Source organism: Magallana gigas, chromosome 3, assembly GCF_963853765.1.
Source record: "Magallana gigas chromosome 3, xbMagGiga1.1, whole genome shotgun sequence".
Lineage (NCBI taxonomy): Eukaryota > Metazoa > Mollusca > Bivalvia > Ostreida > Ostreidae > Magallana > Magallana gigas.
The window spans coordinates 89,871-113,312 of NC_088855.1; the positions used below are offsets into that span (position 1 = coordinate 89,871).

The window sequence follows — 23,442 nt, forward strand, 5'->3', positions numbered from 1 at the left end:
ATTTATCATATAACTAATGCTGTTTATTTCTTTGTTTTGATGTCATAAAAGATAGATTAGGCTGCAAATATTAACACGAAAAGACTTAGTAGGTTTCCTATGTGATTAAGTTAAGCTGACATTTCAACGCGAAGCCGAAAACCATGGGTTCCCTCGTGGAGGTTTAAATTCAAGTTAAAAGCACTTTTCTTTTAAATTTTACTGGTTATTTCCTTGTATTGATGTAATAAAAGATAAAAAAGGGTGCCAGGATAAATTCAGAAAAGATTTAGGAGTTTTTCCTGGTGATTAACCATACTGATAATTTAATGAGAAACAGAAAATCATGGGTTCTGTCATTGGTGTGGAATTTTTGAACAAAAGCATTTATCATATAACTAATGCTGTTTATTTCTTTGTATTGATGTAATAAAAGATAAATTAGGCTGCAAACATTAACACAAAAAAACTAAGTAGGTGTCCTGTGTGATTAACTGTACTGACATTTCAACGCGAAGCCGAAAACCATGGGTTCCCTCATGGAGGTTTAAATTCAAGTTAAAAGCACTTTTCTTTTAAATTTTACTGGTTATTTTTTTGTATTGATGTAATAAAAGATAAAAAAAGGGTGCCGAGAAAAATTCAGAAAAGATTTAGGATTTTTTCTTGGTGATTAACCATACTGATAATTTAATGAGAAACAGAAAATCATGGGTTCTGTCATTGGTGTGGAATTTTTGAACAAAAGCATTTATCATATAACTAATGCTGTTTATTTCTTTGTATTGATGTAATAAAAGATAGATTAGGCTGCAAACATTAACACAAAAAAACTAAGTAGGTGTCCTGTGTGATTAAGTTGTACTGACATTTCAACGCGAAGCCGAAAACCATGGGTTCCCTCATGGAGATTTAAATTCAAGTTAAAAGCACTTTTCTTTTAAGTTTTACTGGTTATTTCTTGTATTGATGTAATAAAAGATAAAAAAAGGGTGCCAGGATAAATTCAAAAAAGATTTAGGTGTTTTTCTTAGTGACTCACTTTATTAATTTTCTCTGTATGAACTGAAAATTATGAGCTCTTTTCCTAGCTTCAATTTCTGAATAAAATGATTTCTCACTTAATTAATGCTGATGTTTCCCTTGTATTCATTTAATAACAGGTAGTTAAGGGTGCAAATATTAATCAAAGCAGGTTCACAATCAAATGCACATCATTCCAATAATGCTTTAATGTAAATCTTCATAATTAAATTTTCAAAGATGGCGTATTTGACTTTATTTTAGGATGCCAATATTGCAATTACTTTGACAATATGAATGTCAAATTCCTAATAATGAAACAATTCATTAGTCCTATTCAGGAATATACGAAACAACACATGAGTGCATGCACATTTATTTTTATATTAATAACCAAAGTAGTCCGATCCAAATTACGTGTCCATGGTTAACTCACCCTAATAGTTAGAGGTCGTAGGGTGAAATGGTCTACAAGGATTTTAACTGACTTCTTTGTCCTCATCTGGGTTCTGTAACTCATGCGCATCCTGTGTAGAAACATGTTCGTTCAGGAGAAAGGCTGGTCCTACTAACCAAGGATTGTCCTGCATTTTACTAGCTGCTACAGAGCGTGTTGCCTGGTCTGCTGGATTATGATTTGTCGACACATAGCGCCACTGTTGAGGTCGGGTGGAAGCTCTTATCCTCTCAACTCGATTGGCTACATATGTGTAAAATCTTCTAGTGTCATTTTGAATGTAACCCAGAACCACTTTGCTGTCACTGTAGAATGTAAAGTCCTTAATGTGAAGATCTAGGTGAGTAGCAATGGATTCTGCTATTTCCATCGCAAGTACTGCACCACAAAGTTCCAACCTGGGGATGGTGTGACCATGCTTTGGTGCAACCTTTGACTTCCCTAAGATGAAACCCATTTCCATGTTTCCATTTTCTCCCTGATATACAAGATATCCAACAGCGGCTACTGCTCGTTCGGATGCATCTGAGAAGATATGTACGGATTTGTTGCGTGCACTTGTCCACGACACAGAAAGGTAAGTGCGAGGGATACTTAAACCATGTAGATCTTTCAAAGAGTTGACCCAACATTCCCATGTTGCTGAGTACTTTAAAGGTAGGGGTTCATCCCAGTCACTGGTACATCCTACTAACTGGCGCATGAGTAACTTCCCGTCAATAATGACTGGTGCTAAGAATCCTAAGGGATCAAATATGGAGTTGATTGTTGAAAGCACTCCTCGTCTTGTGAATTGCTGTTCTTCAGTTGAGATGCGGAACAAAAAGGCATCGGACTCCAGGTTCCAAGAAACACCAAGAGTATGTTGGACCGGTAGAATTTCATTGCCAAACTCCAGGTCCTTTAAATCTTTTGACAGGTCCTCAGGTGCAAAAGCTTGCATGACTTCATCTCGGTTTGAAGCTATCTTGTGAAGTCTCAAATTTCCTTCAACTTTAAGTGCTTTCTGTGTTCTCTGAAGCAGGTCTATGGCTTGTTCAACTGTAGGTAGTGATTTGAGTCCATCGTCGACATAGAAGTCTTTACACACAAAGTCGTTGACATCAGAACCAAGACAACTGTTAGTTTTTGTGACGTTGATCTCTTCTGGCAAGTGAGAACTACCTAAACAGGTTTCACCTATGATGGCCCATCCTAATGGGAGTTTCTGTGCGTAGGGGGTATTAGCTGGTCCAATACGTTGGTCCAGAACATGGTGAGCATGAATGACATCTCTTCCAATCAATAGCATGATTTGCGCACTATCATCCAGGGGTGGAATGTACTGGGCAATGTCAAGTAGATGAGCGTAGTTCTGAGCTACCTCCTGTGTTGGAATTTCCTCACGATTGTTAGGAAGATGGCTGCATTCAGTGACAGCAGGAAGTTGAAGTCTGACATTCTGATCCATCGATTCCACTACAACGCCATAGGCTCTCCTCCCAGCAGCTCGTTCCTTTCCTGCGCATGAGGTAAGTATATATTCCACATCCTGTCCTTCAATTCCGAGTGAATCAAAGAGTTGTGAACTGGCTAAAGTACGATTACTTTGATCATCTAGCATGATGTATGCACGCACACGATTGTCAGGACGGTCTTGCAGATGTACATCGGCTAACAGAATTTTAGCACAAGATTTCCCAGGAAATCTACCACATATCTGAGTGCACTTTGAAGTAATGTCAATTGGAGCCTCCCCGCTGTGAGCTAATGCAGCTGTATGAAGTACTGATGGCGTATCGATATGTAAGGCTGTAGGATGACTGCTACTGTTGCATTCTTTGCATGACACTATCTCCTTACAGTCTTTCTTGATATGATTGGTTGAGGCACAACATCGAAAACATATTCTCTTTTCTCTTAAGAATTTCATTCTTTCCTGAATACTCTTTGATCTAAAGGCTCTGCACTTATTCAGAGGATGGTCAGTATTGTGTATCGGACACTTTCCAGGTACAGAAATATCTTCAGTTCTACTTGCTGTGCTCTGAACTTCATGATGAGTGTTAGTTTTCTTCACAACAACATAGTTTTTCTGAACATAGTTCGACACATTTGTATCCTTCCTGATGAATGTTGTTTCATAGAGAAAACTTGGGTTATTCCTGATGCGACTTTGTTCTCGTAGAAATTCAGCGAAGTGGGTGAACGGTGGATATGCTGTATGATGTTCGTTCATGTATCTAATCGCTGAGGATGTCCATTTTTCCTGGAGATTGTGCGGCAATTTATTTACGATGGGGTTCACACCAGTTGAAGAGTCATAATGACTAAGCAGCGATTTCATTCGTTCATCACTCTTAATGGACTCAATTTCTGAAACTAAGTCTGACAGTTCATAGAGTTTCTTTGAATCCTTTGCAGTTAGCTTTGGGAATGTCTCCAGTCTTCTCTTTAATGACGACTACATCATTTCTGCACAACCGAATCGTTCCTCTAGTCTCTCCCATGCTCTCTGTAGACCTCGTAATGGGTCAGCAATGTTTGCCGACTTTATGCTTAAAACATGTCTCTTAGACTCTGGTCCACTCCACTTTAACAGAAAGTCAAGCTCTTCAATAGGGGAAACATCTAGTTCACTCATCACTGTCTTGAATGATACTTTCCAAGTCATGTAGCTTTCCGGTCGATCATCAAAGGCTGAGAGTCGAGAAAGCAGTAAGTCCTTCTTCAGGAGATAACGTGTGAAATCACCTGTGACAGAGTTGTTTGGTGTGAAGGAGGAAGCTTCTGGGTTTAACTTTCTGATAGGTTCCGCTAAAGGAGATACACAATATCTGTCATTTTCACTCTTTACATTTGAATCATATGTATCCTGAATATGGGGTGTGTTGGTAGAACACATTCTTGCACAATTATCTTCTTCGACATAGGCTTTTGTTCTAATAAAAGGATCTGCAGGTTCTGTATCTGGAAGCAAACTCCTTGCAAGTTGAGATTCTTGATCGAGAGCATCGAGAGCATTTGCCTCCGCTTCAAGTGCTGCTGTTTCTCGTTGCTGTGCGAGTAGCTCTAAATTTACTGAAAGTTCAGCTTTTTCGCGTTTCACTTTGGCTTCGTCAAGGGCGATCTGTTGATCCAATACCGCTTGTTTCCTTTTCAAGTCAGATTCCATCTCAGTAAATCTGAGTCGTGCTTTGGCCGCTTCTAGCTTGGCTTTGGCTTGAGCGATAAGCGAGCTCATATCGCTTCTTGAGGATGAATGTTTGGAATTCCGTGAGGAAGTTGAGGCACTGTCGTTTTCCTTATCTCCCATAGCTGATTGCCTGAGTACAAGATCTTTTACTGTTCTGTCGCGTAAGGACGCCCTGGTCCGGTCTTGCACAGAATGTTTAACCTCTTACAAGTACATTAACAACAACTCCCAGGAAGATTGTCAATGTGTATTTGGATTTGGTAAAAGACTGAAATATAAACAAAGGATACAATGAAACACTTTGAATTTCATACAAAATAAAATTTACACACCGTCATTAAGTGATGCTAATATATAGTTATCAATAATAACACTATACATAAAGCTTATGACACTTATGGGCTTCCATAGAAATAAAATTTTGCAGCATAACATTTGGAAATATAGTTAACCACAAATATTAGCTCAAATCTATCAGAAAACATTCAAGATAACTTGTAAAACTATCAATATAAAGTTTAGCAAATAATTCACAGAAAGTTGTTCAAATCAAAACAAGCCTATGTTTACATTTGTTGCAGACGACAACACTCCAATAAGAAAGCTTCAATTATTACACATAAAACTGATTATGGCTACTGTAAAAGCTATAAACATGTTGAAATCATCTTTTTAAAGAATAATAAACAAGTTTTAAATCATTACTTACTCTGTGGTAGGCTAAACTTAGCGAAAAATACAGAGCGCGGTGTTCAACCGCATAAACAAATGGCGGGCTTCGTATGACAATTTTACCGAAAAACATAAGAGAGTTCTAAAATGAAAAATCAATAATTAAAGAAAGATAACTCTAACATTGGACAGAACACACATTCTCATTATTCTTTCTTTAAAACGTCCTCTCTAGCTTATCAGCTGGTATAAATACACGGCTAAAAACAAAGAAGTCTACGGGGTTTTGCATTTCAACAGACCCGGATTATAGTGTTGAAAAATTGTGCAAGGTCTTCTGAGTGACTTCCAAATGGAGAAAAGATGTCAACATTTTCCATTATAAATCGTCCAAATGTGTTGCATGAATATTTTGGGATCGACATACTATAGTCCAAATATATAATCGTAAAATCAAATTAGGCAACGTCTAGAGCTCTCTATTCGGATCATATGTATATAGCTGCTGGAATAAACAACTGCTTAGTAATGCAAATGTAAACAAAATTGCATTGCTAAAAATACTAGTTTCACAAATTAATAGTTTCACAAATTACCGGGTATATTTTAATGTTTTCTGTATTTTGATTTTTGATGTCGTCAGTCCTACGGTTTTTTTCTTCCATCTCAATGATACTGTATCGTCTGTATGATGAAAGATCGTCTAGAACACCGACAATTCAATTTTGATGTAAGTATACAGGCACGTAGCATCAGGGGGGGCCAGGGGGGGCCTGGCCCCCCCACTTTTTCTCGCAGCAACAATTTTTTTAAAATTTACATATAAAAAAATGAAGTATAATGGAGTTGGCCCCCCCACTTTTTTGGAAGTTAGAAAAAATAGTAGTCAAATTGAAGCTAACCCCCCCCCCCCCCCCCCCCCCCCCCACGGATTAGGATTTTGAAGATTTTTGGAAAACTTTAAATTTATTTCTCTGGTTTTTTTTTTTGGCTTGTCAAGATTTTTTGGATGGGTCTGGCCCCCCCACTTTCAAAAACGATGCTACGTGCCTGAGTATATACATGTACATCATCATATTTGAAATATAAAAATACTCAAAACACGCATAAAATGCTTTCACTAACTGCGTACGTTACGCTGATATGCCAGCAATACCATATAAGAAAAATAAGTAAAAAGTTATAGCTAATTTGCTCGTTTAATCATGTAAATGTTTCACAATTCGTATACATTTGATTTTTCCGTTTCGTACTCAACTAAAGCCGAATGAATACAATGCTATAATTGATAGACATTCATATGAATATTAATAAGATAACAACATGTTGATAATCATTCATTAGATATAAATAAAAGATACAAAGTAAATCGTTTCTGGCCAGTCTATACCCTTTTTAAGCATCGATAAACGTGATGATATTTTCCATTCCGTTCCGCGTTTTAGCAATACCCATACACACATGTCTGTGTTTTCCATATGCAGAAAAGGATTAGGCCCCTAGTTAAGATCAGCTAAAGGAATTCATTATTGTGTTTTAATTGGATTATCATTATGATGTTGACCAATGTAGGTAAGCATAATACATGTAGTAGCAGTAGCGCAATATAATGAGATGCCAGCATGCATATATAAGTTCTACTTTCACTTTCTAAATGTGATCTCCCTTTGACAGCATACTGTATCATCATCTTTTAATATTTAAATAAGCTTATCATCGTTACCTATCCTATCGCATTTGTAAAGTTTCTGTCATTTTAGTTGCAAAAGTTATTTTTTTCATTTGTCAGACTGCATGATCATGCACTATTGAGTTGACCCCATATTGACCCTGTATAAACAATTTCTTATTAAATTTGTGTATTACATGTAAGTAGGTGTAGACTGAATCTTTTTAACCAGATTAGATTGGGGGGGGGTGAATGTGGATATAAACATTTATAATTTGAATAATTTATTGTTATTAATTTTAACTTGTCGATGAATACTACTTATTGATCCCAAGGTAGAAATATGACCTCTGATCATATCTCAATAGATCATTTGTCAATTATGCAAGGTGTAATATAATTTTTTTAAGAATAACATTTTTTACCAGTTTATGTAAGTTTTTAGACACCCAAATTATATTTTGATTTTAGTAGATCATTCGACAAGGGAGGGGGGAAGGGGGGGGGCAATTTATATTTGAGTTTGTTTGGGAGTGGGGGTTCCAAGTCATATATTTGACAATTTTTTAATGTAATTTAAAATAAGACTAAGCCATACTACAGTCATGAACATGAATAGTATAGAACAAAACAAAAACTAATACATATACATGTATATATACATAGGAAGTATTACAAAACAGATGATTGATCTATATCTGTGTTCTTAAATTGAATCATATATCATGTACATATTCTATTATTGTTTCTTTGTTCAAGGCATTTAAGATGGTATGTAGGTCATGATCCCAAGTGCTCTTCCTGAAATTATTAAATATCATAAAAACCATCCCCACCTTAATCCAAAGATATTAATCCTCCTTAGGTCATGCAGGCGCATCAGATCATTATGGCATGTAAGTCATGGCCCTAGGGGGTTATCCTGACCCCCTTAGAATCAGAAATTGTCAATTATCTTTAAATTATTGATGTTTGATGATCCTATCTCTATTTAATCTTTATTATTAGGTCTCCCGAATGAAATTTGAAGACTTATTGTTTTTGTACGGTTCTTAATACATGTATTATTATTCTTCATCTTCTTTTTCTTCTTTCCTGCTCTGAACTTGTTTCTTAGAGATGGCTGAACAGAATTGTACAAAACTCTAGGATATGATAGGCCTGCATATTATCTAGCTGTGCACCCTGGTTTGATTTTTCTCATTTTGGGTTAGACAACCACTTTTCGGGGGAGGGGGGTGTTAAAAGGGTGTGGGGTCTAACATTGAACCTTGTAGGAAGAATCGTAGACTCTATTGTAAATGGTAACTTGAAAACGGACAAAGATAATAATATAGGGTTTTCATAATCATATATTGGCTGTTACTGGCAATATATAGGGTTTATTAGATCTGACCCCTGGGGTCATCCCCACCCCCCAGGAATTTGAAATTACTATATATCTCAGAAACTGTTATAATCATGACCCCTAAACCATATATATTCATGTTTCTGATGTCAAGGGGCATCAAATGTTATGTAGGTCATGGGCCCTGTGGGTGGTCCTGACCCCCTCAAACAGCAAGTCCCTTAATATCTTCAAGACAGTTGAGATCCCCACCCTTAAACCATATACATTCTTGTTCCTTGTGTCAAGGGGCATCAAACGGTATGTAGGTCATGGGCCCGGGGGTGGTCATGACCCCCCTTGAACAGGAAGTGCACGAATATCTCGAAAATGGTTGAGATCCCCACCCCTTAACCATATATATTCTTGATCCTTAAAGGGCATCAAAAGGTATGTACCGGTAGGTAATGGGCCTCAGGGTTAAATTTAATTTTTCAAAACCGTAATGCACATCTATGGAACAGTTCCTATCATATCCCAAGATATGATGTGTCTATCCATTAAATCATAAAAGGATTTCTAGGATCTATGTTTTTTTGAAGTGATAAACGTCAATTTTCTGCTACTTTTTGACTCTCTGGATGAAATTTAAATTTTTAAAACCTTACTGCACATCTATATAACAGTCCTTATCTTATCCCAAGATATGATTGTCTATCCATTAAATCATAAGAGGAGCTCTTGGATCAATGTTTTGCTTTTTAGTAATAAACGTCAATTTTCTGCTACTATTTGACTCCCTGGATGAAATTTAAATATTTAAAACCTCATTGCACATCTATTGGACAGCCCCAATTATATCCCAAGAGATGACGTAGCTACTACAAAAGTTGTAAGAGGAGTTCTGGGAACCATATTTTTTTGGCCAAAAAACGTCATTTTTTGGTGCCCACTGATCCCCTTAATAAAAAAAAAATCTGGAACCTGATCACGCCTCAATATGACACCCCCAGTCATATTCTAGAAGATCAATTGGCTACTGCCAAAAAAAATGACGTTTTTGAAACCAGTTTTTTTGTTAAAAAACGTCATTTTTCAGCCATTAAATGACCCCCAGGACAAAATTGAAAATTCAGAAACCTTATTGCGCATCTATAGGATACCCTAAAACATATTCCAAATGATGATTTGTCTACTGTTGAAAATGTCGGAGGAGTTCGAGGTAGAAGGTTTTTTGTGAAAAAACGTCATTTTTTACCAATTATTTGACCCCCAGGACTAACAGAGAATTTTTGAAACCTTTTTACAAAACAACATGATACCCCAAATCAAACTCCAAGAGTTCAGTTTGCTGGTTTATAAGATGTAAGAGCAGTTTGAGAAAGTAAAACGTGACAGACGGATGGACGGACGGACGGACGGACAGACGGACAGACAGACAGACGGACGGACGGACGGACGGACTTAACAGGGTAACAACAATATACCCGAACTTTCTTTAGAAAGTGCGGGTATAATTATAATCAAAGTTCCATATGTTACATGTTTGCGGTAGGTGCTAGCACGATAAAAGAATGTTCTGAATTGTCCTGAAATGAGGCATTTGATGATTATTTTAAAGAATATTCACATGAGTTTTAAACAACTTAAGATTAGATTCTATCGGTCACATATTAATCACTCTGTAGTTTTTCTTATACATGGTTGTTCGTTTCAATGTGGAAGCGAAGTCATTGCTCCGTCTCCCCCCCCCCCCCCCCCTCCTCTCGCCCTGCTTACAAATGCAAGCGCTGGATTTTTTCTAAATTAGCGAAAAGATATCCAGATCTGTCGAAAATTATTTTGGATGACTTCTTCTTATGTGTAACATTTTCATCTCAACGTGTTTAACTTTCCCACCCGTTTGTTTATTCTGTCAGTCTGTGTTAATTCAATCGCCACGTGCGACCGTATATATTGTGTCGCTTTAGTGCACACAACTCAGAACATATGTAATTGAGTAACAGTTGGAAGGGTGCTTTTATAAACAATAAGACTATTATTCGAAATCAATCATCTTCACATTAAATATGCAAAAATTGTAACCTGAGAATGTGGCTAATAAATTAACCCGTTGAATACACTAAACTTTTATAGTTATGAACAGAATAATTCATAATATGTTATAATTGAAAGTTGAAACTCAATGGAAATGCAATGCAGTCGATCGCTATGGAAATGATCAAAGTACTGCAAGTGTCAACATATTTTTTATTTCTTTGAAAGACCATGATAGTTCACTTGACTTACAGACTACAATATAGCGACATATCTGCCTCCCAAAAATATATGCGCTTCTCAAAGTTACACTTAAGTGCGTTATTGGGGATTTTATTTATTGCTTATTGTATGAAAATTGATAAAAAAAACCTTTTAATTGAATTTGTGTATTATGAGGTTGTAATGCAACTTAATTTACTTACAAGGTTAGCTACAGCCAGTGGAATACTAATTTAAAGTGAACAATGAATACCTAATATATTAAAATACAAGATAAATAGCTTCCAGAACTATAATACTATGCATGTGTATATGAAGGTTGCATCCTCATTTGTATGGCTGAGGTGAGGAGGTAAAGGTGTATCGATGTACATGCAATGTATGACTGCACATACGGATTCCGGAACGTGGCTACAGACGATGATATGTAAATATATATGTAAAAGACACATGATAGTCTTTTAATACACAAATGCGCAGTTTGATCTAGAAACTGACCAGTTTCATAACTTCTTCGAATTGACTGTCTAAATCCTTCCCAGAATTCTAATTTACGCAAGCGCAATTGAAGTTTTTTTTCAATTTAATTAGTCAACCCACTGACATAAAAATAAAGATTTTGAATATTATTACATCGTCGAGAGAAGTAATATTCATTCCTGTAAATAAGGTTATTTAATTCACGTTACATAGTGGTGTCTCTATGAAACAGCACCATCTGGTGTAAAATTTAGAAGCTCGTTTTGCATAAATTCTCCCGCTGATATGTTTTTTAGCTGATTATATATTATTTTGAATGTCCAAGTCTACTCGAATCATTAAATAATATCAGACGACACACATTTTCCTATAGAAAAGTTCAGAAATGCAATCAATTTTGACTAATTACTGAATTTTGTCAGCACGTAACAATTCTAAACTTGCACATAGTCTTAAAAAATTAGAAAGATTTAAATAAAGAAGTCAACTTAGAGAAAAGTTACGTGTTTTGTAGGCGGGTTCGGTTTTAAACAAAATTACAATTCCTAACATGAATCATGAGTACATACTGTTTATAACAATGCTTGCTACCCTTTGAAAATTTAACACACCATTAAACATTTCATTTTAAAAGAAATTTTGAAACGATTACACAAACTGTGTTCAACAAATAGTTTTCCTAAAACATTTTCTTCCTTTCTTTTTCAAAACATGTTTATATACAGGCTTTTAATCACAACACGTTTTTATAACAAAAGCAGAACTGAAAGTTTAGTCATTATAATCGTTTTACACCATATCACATATATTTTCAACCCGCAGCAACAACGGAAGACCTACTCGTGGCTTTGCCACGAGCTCTGCTCTAGTTCGAATCTATGTTACAATTTCTACATTTCTTCAATAAATATATACTCAGGCTAAAACGTGTTCAAAAGTGTTTGTAAATGGTATATTTCGATGCAATTCATGTATCGTTTAGAAATGTTAAACAAATTATTCTTTACTCTTTTTTGCTCGCAACAGGGCAGCTCTAAATGCATTAAATGTTCTGTCATGGATTCCTTTTCTATTACATTCATTTAGGTAATCAATATAAATGATTTGATTGAAAGGTTTTCCCCTCTTTATAATTTCATGCGAAATGTTCAGTTCAAACTTGTTCAAAGGAACAACAAGTCTTTCTGAAACATACCTAGCCGGAAAATGTTGAAATTTTGTTCCTCTGGTTCATTCCCAACAACAACAACTTCTACAGGCAAGTTGGTGTTTTCAGTGGCGTCATCCTCGTCAATTATTCCAACTTTCTCAAAAGGTTTTGCACAATCGAATTTGTGCAGAATGTCTTCGTATATATAATGTATGCGTTTTGCCCTGGGTCCCCGAAGAAATAACACCGAAAGAACTTTCATCATTTGCAGTTCTTGTTGTGTGATTGGTAATTCTTTCATAGTTGACAAAGTACCCGTTTTGTATCAAACATACACATGCCACAAACGTTAGAACCCGTAGTAGGTTTTCTTTACCCAGCTCAAGTCCTTTAAGCCATTGGAAAGTTTCAAAAACCTAAGGAAATTCTGAATTGGCATTAATGAATTTGCTTCTAAATACTAGGTTTTCCTTTACTAATTCATCTATGATGTTTGCAGTCAAAAGTTCCACATCGCACGTACTTTCGTCGGCAAAGAAATCTCCATATAATATCATAACAACTTGCCAGTTTGTCCATTTAAAACCATGTCTGATTCTATAACCTGGAAAATAGGTTAAATTCAGATGATTAAGGCCAACCAACAAGAGGTGTGCGACATCTTTGTTTTCAGCTTTCAACATTTCCAACGCCCTACCGAGAGTAAAATGGAACGGAAAAGAATCCGTTCTGCTCAAATATCTGCCTAACAGTTCCGCTGATACAGATACAATACATGACGCCCATGAAGGCACGTTTGTCTGTCTAAGATCGTGCAATAATGATTGAATCCTATCTTTTTCATCCCTGTTGTATTTGATATCCTCAATTAGTAAAAGAACTTATCTTGTCCCTAAAATCACATCACTGCATGAAAGGAAGTCTCCAAATGATCATAATCCCTGAATTCTGTCAATTTGGGACTGTGAAGTGGTGCAACGGTGGTGAAGATTTTTCATCCAAAGCACAGTCACTACTGGATTTTAAACATAGAAAACCGAATTCGAAGGTAGTAGAGCGATCATTTCTTCCATTCCCTGAACCAAGGTTTCGGGAAAGTAAGGCATCTTTGTAAGAGTTTAGTTTTCCCCACCAAAATATTTCATTGCACAGTTCGTACTGATAAGCTTTCCAACTGGGAATCATTTTCCCTAATCCACTGTTTTCATCTTTCAATCTTACTAACGTCTGAAAAATCAGCTCCGCTATTTCTTTTATAAAAGAAATAAAACTTAGTTTGACCGCAATATACAACAGTTTCTTTAAAAGGAACGCAATTGGATACTTGTCCATTAGTGATTCTAAACGTCCTAGATAAATAATTTCTTTGGCATTTAATACTGACGGAACATCATCCAACGACACAACAACTTGAAGACTAATTGGCATTGCATCTCCTAATTTTTGGCTGTTTTCACGACATACAGAGATATACTCATCAGAGAGTCGGTAAAGATGACAGGTTGATTTGGGATGCAGTTAATTACATGTGGCTCTAATGCCAGATATAGGATGCCTAGCACTGCATTGCATTTAGGGGGAATCTGCATATAATTGTAGAAATCTTAAATTATTGGGATGCATGCATACATTTTTCAATTCATCCGATATATCGGTTGGGCAACCATCTAAATTGGTTTGAAAGGTACAGCAATCTCGGAAGGAAAGTGCTGGAAGTAATGACCCTCAAAAATCTATCAGTTCTTGAATTCCGTCACGTGACCAAAATAAGTGAATCTTGTCATCTATGCCCTTGAATGTTACTGCACTGTGGGTAGTAAGAGATATAACTAATTCAAACAAAAATCCTTGCAAGTTGGAATTGCACGGAATCTTTTTCACCGAAACGAAAGGCTATTATGGAAATGCGATGATGAGGGGGAGACAGACATGCATTCAAAGCCTTATTCAATATGGTCATGACGAAGGTTAGTCGTCCGTCTGTCCGTCCGTCTGTCTATCTGTGTGTAAACTTTTCACATTCTAACATCTTCTCAAGAACCACGGGGCTTATTTCAACCAAACTAGGCACAGAGTATTCTTAGGCTAAGGGGATTCAAGGTTGTGAAAATTAAGGACCACGCCTTTTTACAAGAGAAGATAATTAGGAATTATTGAAAATATTCCATAATTTTTCAAAAATCTTCTTCTCTATAACCATAAGGCAAGAAAAGCTGAAACATGTATGGGGACACAATGGGGGGGGGGGGGGGGGTCGAATTTATATATACATGTAGGAATATATAGAGTAAATCTTTAAAAATATTCTTATCAAAAACCGTTCGGCCAGGAATACTAAAACTTATGTGGAAACATCCTCAGGTTGTGTAGATTCAAAGTTGTGAAAATCATGACCCCCCCCCGATGGTAGGGTTGGGCCACAATGGGGGTCGATTTAACATAGAAATAGAGAGAGTAAATCTTCACAAGAACCGTTTGGCCAGGAAAGCTGAAACTAAAATGAAAGCATTCTCAGATAGATTAGATTTAAAGTTGTGAAAATCTTCTCAGAAACTGTTAGGCCAGGAAAACTGAAAATTATGTGGAAGCATTATCAGGTACTGTAGATTCAAATTTGTAAAAATCATGACCATCTGGGGTAGGGTGGGGCCACAATAGGGGTCGACTTTTTACATGGGAATATATAGAGTAAATCTTAAAAATCTTCTTCTCTGAAACCATTAGGCCAGAAAAGCTGACAGTTATGTAGAAGCATTTTCCGGTAGTGTAGATTCAAAGTTGTGAAAACCATGAGCCCTTGGGTTAGGGTGGGGCCACAATGGGGGTTGAATTTTAACATAGTTATATATAGAGTAAATCTTTAAAAATCTTCTCAGAAACTGTTAGTCTAGGAAAACTGAAACTTATGTTGAAACAGTCTCAGATAGTGTAGATTCAAGATTGTGAAAACCATGACCCCCGGGGGTAGGGTGTGGCCACAATAGGGGTCGACTTTTTACATAGGAATATATAGAGTAAATCTTTAAAATCCTTTAATTTTCTTTAAAAAAACATTTTCGCAGAAAAGCTGTAACTTTAGTGAAAGCAAAAATGTGGGGCCACATTGGGGATTCAGTTGTATAAAGGAAACCATTTTAATTATTCACAAAAACTAAAATTATATATGTTTTTACATATTGCTGATTCTTTAAAATTGTTTAAACTCTGCCCCTGGACAATAATTGGGCCTCAAAGGGGGTTCAGAGTTTGATATAGGTTTATATCCTGTATATAAACAAGGTCTTTTGAGAACTGCAATGCTGATATGTGAGATGTTTCCACAATGTGATATAACTATGAAATCATCCGGTTAGAAAAGGGACCTGATTATAAATATAAGAATATTTAGGGTAAACTGATTTTTGGGAGTTTATTTTAATCAACTCTCCTATGCAGTTACTCAGACAAACCGAAAGTGAAACAGTGATTGGACCCCAGCACAAATCATTGCAGCTGACAAGACTTAGTTCTTGAAAATAATTGATAAATTCGATGTAATGTATGCTTAAGCATTGTTTTTCAAGGGACCTTATTTATAAATACCTTGAAAATAGTCAAATTTTAAATGATACGAACAATTATATATTTTTGTAGTCGTTTGTATTCCTACGCCAAAAAATTCAACTCGACGCTCGGCTGTCTCGGTAAATCCTTGTCGGAGATTTACAGTGTCAGCCGAGCGTTTGGTTGAACGAGACTAGAGTTCAACATTGCTTGGATCCATACAATTTTTGAGAAACATTTCTATTACTGATACATAGTTTGATTGAATTAATTTTATCTTTAAATATTATTTAACATGATTCATATGGGGGTTTCTCGACATTCTTGTCGAAAAAGTCCAAAAATTCATATTATAAAAATGTGCGTAATTCAAATTAGAAGCTACATGTACTTGTCATGCAAAATAACATATTGATTTTTAAAATAAATAAACATCGACAAAATCAACTCCCGTCAGTTCTTCAGTACTTTGGTTTTTATAAGGATTTACCTGTATTATACCACATTGTCCAGATATTTTGTATTATGAATCCATGGAGCTGATTTTGTCATGCCTATTGTTGCTCGGGTGAGCCATGTGGCCCATGGGCCTCTTGCTTAAATAACCAATGTAAAACTGATATGCTATTCTACAATGTATTTAAGTATTGTCTTAACTAAACTTAAAATTGAAAATAACTTCATTTTACTTCAAGGTCAGAATTTTAGGGTAATGTTTTCTTATTGATATTCATAAAACAGGATTTAACTATGTTTTTATATATTTTTTTAACAGAATCATCGTTATTTCTTTTTTATATGAGAAAGATCGATAGTAACATATTGATGTATAAACTATTTATTTCATATGGTGATCAATGGGCGTCCTAAACCTAGTTGGGGGATTTGTTTCTTTTAAAATATACACATTTCTTCACTTTAAGTTTATGAATACGAAGTATATTTTTTGTTTCTTCCTGTTTACTGTAAAAACAAAATAGTTAAATAGAAAAAAAAAAAAAAACTTTTAGGGGATCATTATTCTTAAGGTGTCACTTTTGTTCAGGTAGAGCTGTGCTCATTTTGATGACAATGACACTTATTTTTTAGACAAAGGGGTCATTTTTCTACGTAGAATTATGACCGGAGGACATTGTTCTACGTCGAAAAATGACCCAGGTCAATATTCTGCTTTACATCGGGTATGTTGCACTTGTATCAACGTCCGTCCTTTCTAATCGATGGCTTTGAAGTAGGCGCACTTCCTCCATTTGTATGCTCTCGTTTGTCTGATCATTGTCTCTTTGCCGGGTTTTTGTCAAAGTCTGAATATTAGCATGTGTAGCTTCTTCAGATTGATCAACTAATACAGAACTGTCTTGGATTTCTTTTGAAATGCCTTCCATTAAGAAAAGCAGAAGACCTCTGTTACAAACACTTGTAGATAAAAACTGATCTCTTAGCCTCATGTCAAAAAGCCCTTCACATGTGTTGTTCAATTTGCCACATTCCACCAATCTATCTAAATAACTGCTTAAACGAACTGAAAATTGTGAGAAAGTTTTATTATCTCCGGTCTACATCTACGAAATTTTAGACGAAATTCCTCTTCTGTTTTATCAAACCTCTTCAAAAAAGCAGTCTTCAAAGCGTCGTAGTCCGTTATTTTTTCCTGGGGGTAAAAGAGCATGTATATCGAGTGCACAACCTTGAAGCGCTGATATTAACCGCCTGTCTACTTTCCACTTCTGGGCTGCGGCGTACCTTTCAAAACGTACCATTTAAGAATCAATATCGACCTAAACCTCGTAAAAAAGGGCATTTTAGGAACCTTTGCATTATTAAATTGTTCTGACAGTTTTCTTTTCTGTTAATTGCAAATTATGTTTCAATATCTGAATAGTCAATATGAATTTATTTTCAATCTTCTCCCTCCCTTCTCTTCTCTTTGCAATGAAAATCCTTCAGAGAAACTTGCTGAAAGTGGGCTTTTGCAGGGTTTTTTCCTAAATACTAAATATCGTAATGAGAACGCTCGCCTTTATGTATTGGTTGACAAGATATGTAGTATTTACACACGACTTCACTTTGCAGGAAATGATGTCGTCCAACCTGTCACTTTAAATGACATTGAGGGCAATGGTGTGGTAGACACAGAAGCTGATGCTACTATCATTTCCTCTGACTTTCCCAGTGTCGCTGGGATTGACACTAAAGGCCTGCTTACTAAACGCTGAAAATGGGGCGGAAATGACTGCTTTTGGTAGTGTCACTGCGACGCTAACAATTGGCAGTCATACCACAAGGTGGCCTGTCTATGTCTCCTCTATTAGAGACTCAGTTCTAATTGGAATAAATCTTTTGGATTCCCTTGATGCTGTTATATACACGAGGCAGGGAAATCTTCGAATTGGAAATGAGATTATCTCGGGCACCCTGAGTGATGTAGGATGTGTACCTGTCTATAGCGCTGTTCTAGTGCATCAGTACTGCTGGATACCACCAGAAAGTGACAGAATTGTTATAGCTCGGGTGCAGGTACGTAGAACTGGAACTTTAGGTGTTTTAGACAGTTGTGATGATGAACTTCCAAGTGGCATCCTTGTTGGATCCTGTTCAAAGAGTTCGCCTTGTGAAGGGAATGCATTTAGGAAAAGTTACTGAAACCACTAATAAAATATAACACGTTTTTGCAAACAGTGAACCAGATGGATAAATAGCTGCTAGGAAAAGTCATTTTGGTTCAAGTGGAAACATAAGAAAATGTGTACCTAAATTTTGTAAAAAAGTCCTCCATGGGTATGACTCAACTGCAACGCAAAGCCCTTACCAAGATGCTTTGTGAATATGAGGATGTATTCTCTAGGGAAGAGTACGACCTTAGTACTTTTACCGCTATCAAGCACAGCATTGACACAGGAAATGCAAAAACAAAAAGACAGCCTGCCCGCCGAACTCCTCTTAGTTTTCAGGCAGAGGAGGCGAAATACTCGTAGAAGCAATTGGATGCAGGAGTTGTTGTGCTATCGTGTTCTGCATGGGCATCCCTGGTAGTCTTGCTGCGTAAGAAAGATGGTGGAGTGCGCTGGTGTGTGGCCTACCGGAAGGTTAATGAGGCCTACCCACTGCCCAAGATAAAATAGTGTCTTGACACTTTGAGCGCTTCAAAACTATTTTTTACTCTTGATCTACTAAGTGGATATCATCAGTTTGAGGTTAATGAAAAGGATAGACCAAAGACGCCATTCATCACAAAGCATTAGTTGTTTGATTACACGCAAAGGCCTTCCGGCTCTGCAATGCGCCGTCCACATTTCAGAGGGGCATGGAACTAGTGCTTAGAGGGCTTCAGTGGGTTACTCTTTTAATTTGTTTAGCCGATGTGAGCATCACAGGAAAAACATTTAAAGAGCATTTGAATAATCTGGGAGAGGTGCTATCTCAATTCCGAAAATTTGGACTGAACATAATGCCAACTAAATGTAGCTTATTTAGAGAACAGGTTTTGTTTTTAGGCCACGTGGTAGGCAAGGATGGAGTGCGTGCCAACCCTTCACTAGTTCAGGATGTGGAGAAATGGCCTGTATCACAAAATCTTAAAGAGCTTCAAGCATTCCTAGGCCTTACAAATTACTATCGCAGGTTGTTATGCCGATATTGCCCGATCTTTGCACAATTTAACTCGGAAGGGAGTGACATACTATTGGGGAGCAGAACAGGAAGTGGCTTTTGGTGCTCTTAAGAAGGTTTTGAAAACAGCACCGATTCTTGCGTATCCGCTCGCAGAAGGTAGAATGATCCTCGACACTGATGCTTCTAACTTTAGCATTCGGGCTGTGTCCCAGGAACAAGGTCAGGTTGAGAGGGTTATCTCATACTGAATTCGGCGCTAGGGCCCAGTACAGGAGCGCTATCGTGTCACTCGACGAGAGCTTCTAGCAAAAGTTGCATTTTGTCATCAATACAAGCATTATTTACTTGGAAGACAATTCCTCCTCAGGACTGACCATAGCAGTTTGGCATGGCTGTTATCATTCAAAGCCCCCAGGGCCAGCTAGCAAGGTGGTTGGAAGAACTAAGCCAATACTCCTTCGTAATTTAACACAGTCCCATGGCAACGCCGATGCTTTGTCAAGGCGAGATGGAGAAGCTTGTGATTGCTACAATGCTGGAAAGCGCTTTACCATGTGGAGGCTGCAAATACAGCAGACAGTTTGAAAAACAGTGGGAAAGGTTCACAAATGAAGTTGATAATGTTGTTCCACTGACAACTCGACGAGTGATTCAACCGGAACAACCGGAACCAGATTGCAATTAGATGGAAAGCTAAAACATGAAGGTTGCCCAAGCTGAAGACAAAGAGGCTCAACTTTTGATAAGGTGGCTAAATGAAAAACCAGCACAATCGGAACTGCGACTCATAGATCCAGCTATGCGATGCTATTATTTATGCATCCAGCAATTTCGCATAGTCAAAGGAGTGCTGTACTATGAGTGGCTTGATGACTTTGGCTCACGGTCACTGCGCCTGTTTGCCCCCAGGTCTCTCAGGCAGAGGATCATTGAGGGTTGTCACGACCCACCATCTTCTGGACATATAAGTGAAAAGAAAACCTTAGAAAGGGTTAAACGCAGTTTTTATTGGTACAGTTTAACTGCTGATGTGTTGTATTACGTTGCTACTTGCGCTATGAGCGGTGCATCCAAGAAATCCGCTCGGAAAAGTAGAGCAGCATTACAGTCATATGTATGCGGTGCTCCCCTGGACCGTCTGCACCTGGACTTTCTTGGACCACGCCCCGCAAATGTGAATAACAGTAAGTATATCCTGGTAATAACTGATCAGTTTACAAAATGGGATGAGGCCTTTGCGGTTACAGATCAAACCAGTGAAACGACTGCTAAAAAGCTTGTGGAGGGAGGAGTTCATTGCACGATTTGGGGCGCCCCTTGAGATACACAAAGTCCAGGGCCGGAATTTTCAGAGCAATTTGTTTAAGTAGTCTGCAAATTGTTTGGGTTGAACGTTTCAATCGGTCTCTACTACAAATGATTCGCTGCTATATCAACCGAGATCAGACTGTTTGGGATGAGCAGCTGCTCCTTCTTCTGGCAGCATACCGGAGTACACCACACCAGTCTACTGGTATTTCTCCTAACTTTATAATGTTGGGTCGAAAGGTACACCAAATTACTGACCTAGTTCTCAAGGACAGTGAGGCCATCAGGGAAGCTCTTGACCATGCAACTTATACCGAAAAGCTCAAGAGCGCCTTAGACACTGCCCATAGTGTTGCAAGAAAATCACTTTATAAATGTCAACAGAAGCAGAAGCGTTTGCATGATGTTCGACTTTTCAACAATCAGTACGAGATCTGGTTTGTCAATAAAATGGCAAAGAAGGTCGGGAAGTGCCCAAAATTGGAACGTGTATGGGAAGGTCGATTATTATTGTTAAGAAATATGGTCCTGTGCTGTATGAAGTTCAAGGGAGGAAATCCTCTACTGTTATTCACCATGACCGACTAAAAGCTTACAAATCTGATGTTGTGCCCGGATAGGTCACAAGATTTAGCCTCGTCGACTAATCGAACACCCTGCCCATGCACTACTAAGTCATAAAAGTACTGACATTCCCATTTTTTACTGATAAACTTATACTTTTATGACTTAGTAGTGATGGAGACCATAAGTGAAATGGATAACGAACAGTAAGGAGTGCAAGCCAGTAAAGGTAAAGATTCCAAGCCTATTTGCGTCAAGGCGCCTGACCGAGATTTGACCCTGGGCAGTAAGGAAACACCAAGTGGATTCTCGAGCAGGGCGACAAATTTAACCACTTGATAGGCTTGACCTTTAAGGGACTAAAAGGAGCCTGGAGGAAGGCAGTGTGATGCAGATTGGACTCTGTTTATCCTAATCCTTTATATAATGTGTGATCTTGTTTTACCCTGTCCTTGTAATCCCGTGCAGTTTTACGCGGGCTATCGGAAGTTTAACATCAAATAAACTTACTGCTAGTTCGCGTGTCTTTTTCTTATAATAATCACCATTGGACCTGAAGCACTACAATACCTTATCATAAATTGAACTTGAAGCGTAAGGTAAGGGTTAGAGTTAGGTTCATAATTCAACAAAAGTAAAAATCTTTTAGGCTGTTGTCGACGATTTGTTTACCAATTGCTATTATTTTCTAAAATATTTAGGAAACAACTGTCTTCTAACTTAATTAATCTATCAAATACCCCACAATTAACACTTGAGGACAGACAATTTTATGTATATTGATTGAATATTTTCCATTTTTTATCAACCTGTTATGTTAAATAACTATGAGTATCTCAAACACATGATGGCATATTTCTGCCTCTGCATGCAACATTTTTTTTTTTTTTTTTTTTTTTGTGGCGTTATACTGAATCATTTTATCATACTTTTGCAGATGTATTTACCAACCAAAAGTAAAGTAAATTATGTTGGAAAAAATGAAACAGATTAACAGAGTAATACAAACAATATATATAAATATCAACATTTTAGATGATCATGAGATAGTTTTGAAATTTGAGAACAATTAAATATAAATCTTTCTCATGAACATTTGTACAAAATTCATTTATAAGAAATAAGAGGAGAAATCAGATAGATAAAGGGTATGAAGAAAGGAAAGGGTGCACCTGAAATGAAATAACATTGCTGTACTTGATAAAGAACAAATCAACATTTGTAAAGATATGTGAAAAAAGGAAAGTATTTACATAATATCCAATAAGAGACTGAAGCCAGAGATGGAAAGGCTGAATAATAGTAACTAAACACAAAACGACAAGTGTGGTATGTGTTCTTGCCTGGGGTTTCTATTAAATGTGTTAAAAACAAACAGGATTTTCAAAAGGGGAGGTATAGAAAAAACCAAACTGAAACAAAAAACCTAAATATTTGACCACCTTATTACTTTAAAAAAAATAACCATTTCTGCCATGTTCTGTTAAAGTTTCCAAATTTACCTTTTTTTGTATCAAGGTATTTTACAGTGGTGAGATGTGTTCTAATATCTGAAAGTAATCCTTGAATTGTTAGTGTTTCATTTAAACAGCGTTTTCTATAGATATATGATTTAATGACCATTGGTATAATAATTTCGTCGTTGGCATCTGATGTAAGATTTCCAAAAATAAATGTAAAACTGTTTGTTGCATAGTGTGCGCTGTTATCTAAGCAATGATTTTTAAATATAGATATAAGTTCTTGTGATTTGGTACAATCCCACATCAAATGTTTTATAGTTTCATCCTCTAGGTTGCAAAATGAGCATAGTTTTGTGTCCTTTTTGCCATATTTATAAAGAGTGGTATTGGTTGTCAGTATAAACTGATTAATTCTGTATTGTAACCATAGGAGTTTAGAGCTTTTTGTACACTGAAAAGGCATACCATAATTTTTTTTCCATTGATAATCATTAATTACAAAATGTTTTTCCCATTTACATTGTCCAAATGGTATAACTTGTTCTTTACATAGAATGTTGTACATAGGTTTGGTTCCTTTCTTTGCAGAACAAAATGGTACAATATTAGATGGTATACTGGGTTTAGGATTCTCACTACCGGGTTTAATATTCAAATTTTTCATTGCACCTTTAATGGCTTTATGTAAACTTGCATGATTGAGGAAATTGATTTTTAGGTCAAATTTTGTTTTAAGTTCGGCACTACTGTATATTATACCA

At 36.8% G+C, this 23,442-nt stretch overlaps 1 protein-coding gene across 1 annotated transcript; it reads right to left on the reverse strand.

Moving 5' to 3' along the window:
- Window positions 1-3,902: 3,902 nt before the first annotated feature.
- LOC136273273 (uncharacterized) lies at window positions 3,903-5,437 on the reverse strand. Its single transcript, XM_066077673.1, has 2 exons — window positions 5,344-5,437; window positions 3,903-4,902 (listed from the first exon to the last, which is right to left on the reverse strand). The coding sequence occupies exon 2, from the start codon at window positions 4,752-4,754 to the stop codon at window positions 3,903-3,905; it is 852 nt and encodes a 283-aa protein (XP_065933745.1). The 5' UTR covers window positions 4,755-4,902; window positions 5,344-5,437.
- Window positions 5,438-23,442: the final 18,005 nt, after the last annotated feature.